Below are 10,919 nucleotides of genomic sequence, written 5' to 3' on the forward strand. Positions count from 1 at the left end.
ATGACTTTCTTTCAGAAATTAATGAAGAAAACACAAATTGCCTACTGAAACCCTTCTGCCCCCTGCCAAATCAGTTCACTCCTCAAGCACAAGCCTCAGGCAAATCCCTGATGTGCCTCTCTCCCAGGAGCTCAGAGCTGCATTGCACAGCCCTTGCTGTGCGCCAGAGAGCACAAAGCAGGCTGGCCTGGTGGGCCTGCATATTTCTGCCAAACACTCTGCATGTCACACCTTTGCTCTGGCTCAGTGCAGAACTGCAGGGTTGCAGGTGCTTCCTCCCAGAGCTGCGTGAGGCGCTGGCTCCTGCAGATGGGCCCTGCCAGGCTGTCCCTGCCTCACGCTGGTCTCGCTTCCCCTGGCACAAGTGCCGGGCCTGAAGGAGGCTGCCCTGTGCTCCAGCCTGCCGAGCAGCCCGGCTCCCTGCCCTGGTGCCCAGAGTGCTGCACACACTGCTGGCCTTTGCCAGGAGTTGCAGGGCAGCCAGCAGAAGAGGAGGAATCCTCCGCCAGCCCAGCGGCCCTTGGCTGCCCTTGGCCTTTCTCTGCTCCTGGGCACACTGCAGATGGCCAATGCCTCCAGGCTGGGCTGTGCCCAGCACGGCTGCGCTTCCCCTTGGCAGCAGCCAGCTGCCACCTGGGCTCTGAGGGCAGAGGATTCGCCTGCTCCCAGGAAGAGGCACCCAGGGCCCGGCTGCTGCCTCTTGCAGCTCCAAGGGCCTCTTTCCACCCTGTCTCGGCCGCGGCTCAGCTGGGGCTCCAGCCCGGGCAAGGCCGGGCCCGCTCTCACCTCACAGGTGCTGACAGCTCTGCACCACAGGAGACCTTCCCGAGCACCCTCTCTGATCTTTCTGCTTTCTCACTTGATCAAGGCTTTCCTCCAGCCAAAGAGATTATTGCATTTAGGGATCCAAGTCCAAGTGGCAGGAGCTCCAATGCTCTCCAGTCACAGCTGAAGGCCTGCATCTGCATAAGATGTTTGGGCTGCCCCATTCTTCCTTTGCTTTTGCCTGCAAATGCCATTGTCCTTTCTGCCTCAAATAGAAGTACCAAAGATGGCCAAAAACTGACCAGTGGGCCATATTCCAAAGGCAGTCTGGTCTGGAGAGGATGACTGAAGAAGATCCTTCCCCACTTTGACACCATACCAAAGACACCGTTTCACTTTCCTCCTTTAAGAAACAACAGACAATTCAGATGGAATTCTGGAGTTCATTCGCAGAGTGAGAAGGAAGGGGATCTTCAAGGTGAGTTGTGGTTTCAGAAACTTTATTGATTTTCAATCCTATTCTGCAGTCCTATTAGACAATCCTACTCTAACCCTAACCCTTACCTTAACCCTAATCCTTATCCTTATCCTTATCCTTATCCTTATCCTTATCCTTATCCTTATCCTTATCCTTATCTATATGTTTATCCATATGTTTATCCTTATGTTTATCCTTATGCCTATGCTTATCCTTATCCTTATCCTTATCCTTATCCATATGTTTATCCTTATGTTTATCCTTATGCCTATGCTTATCCTTATCCTTATGCTTATCCTTATCCTTATGCTTATCCTTATCCTTATGCTTATCCTTATCCTTATCCTTATCCTTATCCTTATCCTTATCCTTATCCTTATCCTTATCTATATGTTTATCCATATGTTTATCCTTATGTTTATCCTTATGCCTATCCTTATCCTTATCCTTATCCATATGTTTATCCTTATGTTTATCCTTATGCCTATGCTTATCCTTATCCTTATGCTTATCCTTATCCTTATGCTTATCCTTATCCTTATGCTTATCCTTATCCTTATCCTTATCCTTATCCTTATTCTTATCCTAATCCTTAATCTAATCCTAATCCTAGTCCTAACCTACAATCCTACTCTAAACCTGTTTAGGAATAAATAAATGGTCCTGATGTGATTGTCACATTTTTGTCTCCTTCCTCTTCACTGCAACAATCAGTGGCACCAGGCTGGACGCAGGCTCAGCATATCTTACAAATGGATGCTGCCCAAAGGGAAAAAAACCAAATCAACAAAATACAATGAACCATGACTTTCCAAGCTCAGTGCTTCACAGGATTGCTCCTGCCCCTAGAAGGATGCAGGAAGAGGAACAATGGGACCGTCTACACCTCCATCTTGATGTGCAGGATTTTGCCATCACAGGCAAACCTGGCCCAGAATCTCACTCACCCATTTATACAGGTGTCTTCATCTTGCTGAGATTTTAGCCCTGCCAGTGCTCTAGAAATGGTGCTTTCTGTCCTTGGAGTTTCTTCTTTTCAGGAAACTCCAAAGCCTCTCATTGGTCCCTCTCTTTGTAAGACAGGCACTGTGCTGATTTCCGCAGGGAGACAGAGCAGTGTCTACCTTTCCATGCCCTGCCCCTTGTGTGCTGGTCGGCACCTTCCTTCCCAGCAGGGCCAGCCCAGGGGCACTGGGCCCTGCAGTTCCCACTCTGCCACACAACCTGGCAGCAACCCTGGCACAGTTCCCGTCTGCTTGAGGGTGCCAGGCAGCAGATGGGGCTGGGACAAGTCCCTCCTGGCTGTCTCTGTTTGTGGCAGAAACCTCTAAGGGTGGGCTGGGGGGCACAAACCAGGGCCCCTCAGAGGCTCAGAGTGAACCCCCACAGCCCCTCCTGCCCACAGCCAAATCTCTGACTGCTCAGCTGGGACTGGCTTCCTTGGGTTCCTGCACCTCCATTTCATGTCTCTGTACCCTGCATTGCTCTACTTCAATTCTTTTGACATTAGGTAAAACTGAACACAGCACCAAATTAAAAAACTAAGAGCGTGACAGAAACAGAAAACAGAGCACCTCTCCTCTCAGGAAATGTAGAGAGAGGTGGAGTTATTCAGCTTTGTGAAGAACAGGCCCCAGGGAGACTTTATTGCCACTTTCCAAGACTTCAGAGTGGCTTTGAAGAACGTGGGGGACATCTTTTTTAACTAGGCCAATTACAATAGGATGTGGGTGAATATTTTTAAACAAAATGGGGATCAAGTCAGAGTAGGTCTAAGGAAGAACTTGTTTACTCGGAGCATGGTGCCACCCTGGCACAGGTTGCCCCAAGAGCTTGTAGGTGCCCCGTCCCTGCAACCATTTCAAGTCAGGTGGGAAAGGGCTCTGAGCTACCTGCTCTCTTTCAAGATGTCCCTGCTCATTGCAGGACACTTGCACCAGAGGACCTTTAGAGGGCCCTGCCAGCCCAGCCCAGTCTAGGATTCCTCACCATTTTCATTTGAAGAGCCCCAAGAGTGGAAGTGAGGAAGAAGAGGGCTCATCTGATGTCTTGGACTTGAGTGGAGGAGGAGCCCATCCCTCAGAGCCTGTTTCACCTGCAGCCCCTTCACATTTTACCTGCAGGAGCTCCTTGGCAGACCAGCGCTGCTCCTCATCTCTCTGCAGGCAGCAGCTCAGGAAGTCACGCAGCAAAGCTGAGAGGAGCTTGGGATGCTGCAGTTTTGGGGTCCCTACTTTGGCTATCAGGCGTCGAGCCTGGAGAAAAAAACCCATGAGGCTCCACCTGCTGCTTTCACATCTCTAAGGCTCTCCCAGATCCCTTTGTTTAGCCTCTGTTCCTCAGTGGCAGTTACTGCCCTGACAGAGACCCAGAGATGACTTTCCTTTCCCAACCAAAAATCCAAACCCTGATGCGGCCACAGCTTTTCCACCATCCCACAGATCTTGCCTTGGCAGCTGATTTCATTGACTGACCTAGTTAGTGGGAACTACATCAGCAAAAGCATGTTTACTTCTCTGAGGATTCATACCAGTTTTAGAGGCTTTATGGAAGAGGGACTGTGCTATACTAACTAATTTCAAGGGTTAGTTCATGGAAGGCATCTCTGCACTGCTTGTTGGTCCTTTAAGCACACGTGCCTTAGAACAAAACTCATCAAGCTTTTTGTGCTGTTCTTGAAAACAATGGGAATTGGAAGAAAAGAAAGAAAATCCATCAGGTAATCCCCAGGTAAGGAAATAAAGATTTACAAACTCATCTTCAACACAGCCACATTAAGATGCCTGCTGCGGTGTATTGGGATGGAAATGCTTGCTTGGGCACACAGGTGCCACCTGCAGCTCTGTCTCTCAGCAGTCTGAAAATTGCAGCTTCCCATTTTGCAGCAAAAGACAAAATTGTCATGGTCAGAAGAAGGAGAGGTGCCATCCCTATGGTCACCCTCTGCTCATTTGGCTACTCAAGTCAATGCATTAGTGGTAGGCCCATCTCAGAAAGTGCCAGGAAACGAACGGGAGGTTTTGGCAGGCTCTCCACATCACCAGGCTCTGGCTTGGTGACACAGAGAACGTGCCTTGGGCTGTGAAAAAACATGGTCACTAAATGCAGTACAGCAGCACTGCACAAGAAGCAGAAGAGACTCAGTGGCCTTTACACACTCATGCCCAGGTTGCAGGCATGTTTCCCAGTGAGAAGAAACTGCACACTGGGTTAGGTTCCCCTCTAAAGACTACAGTTTTAGAAACTTTGTTGGGTTTGGGTTTCCTTCCTTCATTTATGGAAAGATAACAGAAGTTCTAAGATGCTTGTTTCCTTTTTCTGGGGCCATCTCCACAGACAAAAGAACTGGAACCACTTATAACCCAAAGGAAAGTGTTTCCTGAGAATGGAGTTTGTTTGCATGTGGTAAGGCTTGAGTTCGACCACTGATGTATCCAAATCTACAGCAGATGCTGATGTGTTGCAGGGACATTTTTAGAGGGGACCTTGGTGGAAGTAGTTCCAGCAGATGGCAATGGGATTTTGTCCAATGGCATGCAGGGAATGGGACAGGTGAGAAAGACAGTGGGATCGGTGAGTATTTGCTGCTTACCGAGGCATGACTTTGGTCCCAGTAAGGAGGTTCTTTTTCTAACATTTCAATCCCCACAATTCCAAAAGACCATATGTCCACTTTGGGGCCATATGGTTGACCTGTCGCCACTTCAGGCGCCATCCACCAAGGAGTCCCGGCTACCAAGCACGGTCTGCTCTGCTCAGAGTTGAGCTGAGTAGAGAGGCCAAAATCAGCTGAGGAGAAAGAAAAATACTGGTTTTATTTTAATTCTGTGCAATTGGGAAAGCAAGCAAAAGAATTCCCCAGTAGAGGTTTGAAAATGTGCTGTTGAATCTCCTGACAATGGCAACTTAAAAAATCCCCTGATTTTTTACACTGCCTCCAGCAGTGGCTTTTGTTCTTTGGAAACTTTAGACTTGTAGCTCCCTCCCTCTTCCTGGACACACACAGGATAACACTACTCTTGACTTCTTGTTCCTTGTCCTATCTCTGTGCACGTGGCAACTGCGCCCTCAGCTCACAGTGGGTGTCCCTGCGCTGCCACCAGCACCATTTTTGGGGAGCTGGCTGTCACTCCAAGCAGCCCCACACCCACATCCCTGGAACGCTGCACCTGACCAAGAATCTACTGACTCAGCTTGACAGAGCCATCGGTTCTGAGAAGGATGTTGTCACTCTTAACATCTCGATGGATCACATTGTTTGAATGAAGAAAATCCAGTCCTTGCAGGCACTGCGAGAGGAAAGAGAAAGAGGAGGGCAAAAATGAGTGATGTGATTTCATCACACGAGAAAGAAACAAAGAATCTAAAAGATTCCCGCTCCAGGGGAATGGGGAGTAATGGCAGAACACAGTGCCATTGAGAGGAAGAGCTTGCTGCTCCAACACTTGCCGAGCAGGACCTTTCTGAGGAAAGGCATGTCAGCTTTGGAAAGAGCAACAGCACCTGCTCTTTTAGACTTTCCCCTGCAAACCAGCCAGGATGACTCCTGCTGCAGTGGATGTGCTCAGAAGCAAAGAGCATTTTGGCTGCACTTCTGTCCTTCTTAGCTAAGGACTGAGAGAATCGAGTCTAACTTTTTTCTTTGCTGTTTGTTTCAAATCCTGCCACCAGCACCTTTGCTTTAACAGGCAAGGAATGCAGTGAGGACAGAAAAAAGTTTAGCGAGGCAAGATGGGGAACAGCAAATACAAGAGGCGGAGCGAGAGTACAACAGTAGGAGATAAGAGTACTGGCACTGAGTACAGTGAGTGCAGGGCCACTGGCAGGCCTTTCACTTGAGATGCTTTTACTTGCCCATAGCATACCAGCCACACAGAAACAAAGCTTGGCACATGAAATCACTCCTGTTCTGAGCCCCTGTTCCCAGACAATCCTGCCCAAGGCCTCAGAAGCACAGATGGGATTGCTGACCTCCCGACTGATGGCTGCAATGTGGTCTTCAGACAGGAAGGTCTTGCGGATGACATCACTCAGGGTGCCTCCATCCATGTACTCCATTACCAGCCAGAGTTCCTCACCCAGAAGGTAGCTGAAAGAAGGAAACAAGGCCGGGGAGATAAACATGCATGACTACCTTGATGTTTTGCTTCCGAGTTTCTTGTTTCCAGGTGCCTTTGTGACTAGGACAGAATCAAAGGAATAGACAATCTGCAGTCTGTGCAGTCTGGAGGAGAAAGGCACAGCAGTGAAAAAGGAGATGTCTTAGAGATGTCTTAGATGGCCAGCAGGTGAAAAATGCAGTTTAGTAACAGCCCAGGTAAAAACCTGTCAGGCATGGTGGTTCTGGAAATAAGCACCAAGTCTTCCTGGCATGCCCAGCAATGACAAAGAGGGGCAACGATCTAAGAGAAATCCACTTTAGGATGGTTCATCAGCATTTAAGAAACTTTAAAAAATCAATCCCGAAAAAATGTGGAGGCAATGTACTCTGAGGGTGTTGACTTAGTAAGATACAGCTGACCCAGGTTTCAATAATTTTGGAATAATTTTCAAACGACAAGTGGCAGGGAAAACTCATGCAGACAAGATGCACTCTCCTCACATCCATTGGAGATGAGTAAAGAAATATGAATAAATAAAAATTAACAGGTCTACTTTCTGCCACTGACCAAGTGGATTTTTAACCTCTCATGTTTGCTGTATGTAAATGCCCCTTGATGGGATAAGACCATGACCTCTCACCTGTCTAAATAATTCACAACACTGGGACTCCTACACTTCTTCATGATCATGATTTCATTAACAGTTAGTTCCTTCGTTCTCAGTCCTTGAAGATGTATTTTCTTTATGGCCACCTAAAATGACATTAAAAATCAGTAACTCGAGAAGTTGGTGGCACGAGACGACAACGCACATGGAGCAAGTGATTTTGCAATGACACAGCTGAGCTGTGCCAAACTGCCTTGTGATTAGGCACTGCAGTAATTAGGAACTGACATTCCAACAGCCCATTTCTCTGCTCCCTTGGGGGACAGTTACAGGACATGTGGGGCCACTGACGTTTTGCCTTGTCCACTTGGTAACAGTGGTGTCTCAGCTATCACCCACAAACCTCTGACCACACTCTCTGCTGCTTTGTTTGGGATTCAGAAGAAGTAATCCATGCCTTAATACTCTGTGCATACATCTTGGGCTATGGGCATGGCTTAGGGCTTTTAGGGACACCTTGCAGATCTCTCCCTACGTGCAGTTCCCAAGTGAAGCACTGCAGGTGGCTAAGGAACTACCAGTAGCTTTCAGATGGATTTGCTGGCAGCCAGAAATAAGAATTCAGGACTCTGAAGCTGTAGCCCCAAAGAGCAGTGAGGTGCTCTAAGGCACCACCTTTGTTTTAGCAATGGAGAGTGAGTGAGCACGTCCTTCTGTGAAAGGAACCGCTGCCTCCGTGCCTTCCTTCTGGCAGCTGAGGAGGACAAAGTCCCAAATGTATTGTGCAGGCTGGCACCAGTCTGTGCTTCTTGTGCCTTTTCAGCACAGCTCTGCCCAGAGCTCCAACCACAGCTCACACCAGAGGGGAAAGCCCTCATGTGCAGCAGAGTCTGTGGGGCTTGTTGACATTTACCTCTCCTCCTGTGGCATTGTTGAGTGCTCTGACCACTTGTCCAAAACCCCTAGAAACAAAACAGAAGCAGAGAAAGGAGAAGCTGTTCAGCTCCTAGAGTGAAAGCCAGCCCACACAGGAGATGTCTGCTGGAAGTGTCAAAAACCTGCGGGAGGCAGGAGGGCTCTGCCGGAAGGCAGATGATGCATTTTCCTCTCCTCCAGTGCATGGGCACTGGGCCTGTTTCTGAAGCACTGGGGTTCAACTTCTAAAGTGAGTTTAGTCATTCCTCTTGGGTTTCGCTTTCTAAACTGTGTGGTTCCTATCCTGACCACAGAGTATTTCCTTCTGCAAAGCAGGGGAAAGAAATGTTCTTGGGAACTGTTATCTCACACAGCTTTGATAGAGGCTAGGTTGCTCTTTCAGGCAAGCAAGTTTCTTCTTTTCTCATTAATGGGGCAGTATGATTTGGAGACATACAAAAATGCTAAGGAAATTAACACAGAGCTGTCCCACACTTGAGACACAAGGAGATCTTCCACGTCCTGTTCCTTGATGCAGGCAAGACCTTGGCAGCACGGAGATGTCTCTGACAATGCCTTCTGAGCACACTCACAAATTCTGAGCAGCACTGAGAGATGGGGTCATCTTATCCCCAGTGTGTGAACATGTTTGCAGCTGGCCTGACTTCACACTGGATAGACATTCCACCAGAAAAACACCTGGGCCATGGCTGTGCAGGAGTAACTGTGGTTGGACTCACCCGCTGCCAATGTGTTCCATTTCGGTGTATATCCTAAAGGGATTTTCCTGGTTCACCATTCTCTCTGAGGGAAACAAAATGCGGGATGGTGACTTTAAAGCAGAGATCCCAGCTTCCAGGAGATACAAAAGGCAGCCCCACTGTCTGGGGCTCTGAGCCCTTTGTGGTCAGCTGGGTAACAACAACCACAACCACAACAGCAACAGGACAGGCAGCCCTGCAGTGCAGATGGCTGGCACAGAGACTGATTTTGTACAGTCCTTTGAAGAGTTCTCTTGACAGGAAATAAAGCATGGGGAGATGTATTCCCAGGAGAGAAGGATATCTTCCCCACCCTTTCAGCAGTTGGCCAAAGGAATTTATTTCCATTTGTAAACCAGAGCAGCTCATGCTATAACTGATCCCAAAGGGGCTTTCAGCATCAGGAGCCTGACCTGTTTATGAGCAGGCTGAGCTCAAAGATGCCCCTCTCCCAGCTAAGGAAGGCTGCAGCCTCTGCAGTCCCTCCAGCCCTCAGGGGCAGGGCAGCTAGCACATCAAGGCTGGCAAAGCCCAAGCATGAGCACTGGCAAGCAGTGGGAAGAAGCCACAGCAAGCCTGAGCCTCTTACAAGCTGTTGCCCCCATTGAGGACACGACAGGATGGGCTTTGAGATCAGCCACACCGAGGGTGTGTGTGGGCAAAAAGTGCCCTTTTTGTCCCAACAGGTGATAGCAGACACAGAATCCACTGGGCTCTGGTCTCAGCCCCACCAGGTCTTATCTGAGAGCACAGCACTGGCAGCTGTTACAGGCAAGAAGCAGATTCATTGGGTTGTGCTGCAGAATCACAAAGGACTTGATGTGTTTTCCTGGAGACTGATCTGAGCAGGGCTTGGGCCAATGGGTAGGATTCTAACAGTCATGGGAAAGAGTGGGAATTGGGTATGGAAAAGTGCCATGGATCTGAGGAATATACCATGGCTGGGCTGGAGGCTCTCTCCTGAGAAATGCCTGTAGTACAGTTTTATCTGATCATGCCACTTGGATGCGTCTCTTGGACTCATCTTGATAAGCATAAAACTAGAAGATTAAATAAAGGTTGCTACAAAAGTATCGCTTTTTTCTTTGGGGGCACATGGAAAACATCTCTTGCTCTCTATTTGTCCTGTAACCTGTTGTCCTTCCAAAATAGTTCTTATTGACAAAAAGATAGCATTCTTGTCAAAATAAACTGCAGATGTAGTAGTGGTAACAGTAGCAGTCATAAAAATGCCATCAGTAAGACATGGGGCAGAAGGGTGCTTTCAGGATGGAGAAAAACCAACTCCACTAAAAAAGCCCCACAAACCATAAACCGAAAAAACCCAAAACACAAAAAAAACCCGCCACAGAAAAAAAAAAAAGGCCTCCACAAAAAATAAACAACACAAAAACATGGCCCCACTCCCAAAAAGAAAGTCCCCAACCAAAAAGACAAAACTCCAAAACCAGTCCATTTCTGTGAAGTTTTTTGCTCTGATTACTGGTTCGAAGTCAGGAGTCTAAGGAGAATTTAGGAAAGTAAAAATTCTGTTCAGTTTGGCACTAGCACACGAGACTTGTCTAGATCATTTGCAAGGTCACAGCCTTCTGTTGATCCCAGAACATCCCCTGCTTCAACCTTTAGCAGAGAGAGAAGCTCAGGCAAACCCAAGCCAGTCCAAGGTGCCCTCAGAGGCAGCAGGAACACCCAGAGCTCTCTCTCGCTGCCTCGGAGCACAGCACTTCCTCTGGGGAGTCCTAAATGGCCCTGTGACACCAAACTCAGGAGGAGCATTTGGTACAGCTCTGCTGACACCTGCCCACAACACACTGTCCCTCAGACAAGAAACACCCCAGACGTACCCAGCATCTCCAGGTGCTTCTTCTCAGTCTCCTCTTTCAGGGAGATGAAGTAACTGCCCGAGCTTGAGCTCCGAGCTTTGACAGAAAGGCTTCCTTGGGATGATGCTGCTGCGGCAGCAGGATCAGAGCCCATGATGTGCTGGACCTGGAGCACTTCTGGTGGGCACTGTTCCTGTGCCTCACTCCAAACTTGGGGCCCTTCATTGCCAGACATTGGCTGGAATTCTTTGCAGGCTGCCCGGTGAGATGTCAACACTCGCACCTCAAGTCAAACAGAACAAAGCAGTCAGACACTACAGCTTGTCCCTGTCAGCCAGGAGTCGTTGACTGTGAGGAAAGGCAAAGAAGAGATTGACAAGGGATACAGACAGCTTGTTTCAGTCCTCCATCTGGGTCACCACGTTCCACTGTACAAACACTTGAAGGAATAAGGACAGCAGGAATAGG

The 10,919-nt window shown here is 48.5% G+C and overlaps 1 protein-coding gene across 1 annotated transcript; it reads right to left on the bottom strand.

The window, feature by feature from the left end:
* Window positions 1–1,918: 1,918 nt before the first annotated feature.
* LOC131569168 (serine/threonine-protein kinase PAK 3-like) lies at window positions 1,919–10,605 on the bottom strand. Its single transcript, XM_058821391.1, has 9 exons — window positions 10,473–10,605; window positions 8,608–8,671; window positions 7,866–7,914; window positions 6,986–7,098; window positions 6,215–6,332; window positions 5,433–5,532; window positions 4,836–5,032; window positions 3,361–3,498; window positions 1,919–2,002 (listed from the first exon to the last, which is right to left on the bottom strand). Exons 1-9 carry the CDS (start codon window positions 10,603–10,605, stop codon window positions 1,919–1,921), a joined length of 996 nt encoding a protein of 331 aa, XP_058677374.1.
* Between the last annotated feature and the right edge of the window lie 314 nt (window positions 10,606–10,919).

The sequence above is a fragment of the Ammospiza caudacuta genome, chromosome 29 (genome assembly GCF_027887145.1).
Source record: "Ammospiza caudacuta isolate bAmmCau1 chromosome 29, bAmmCau1.pri, whole genome shotgun sequence".
In the NCBI taxonomy this organism is placed as follows: domain Eukaryota; kingdom Metazoa; phylum Chordata; class Aves; order Passeriformes; family Passerellidae; genus Ammospiza; species Ammospiza caudacuta.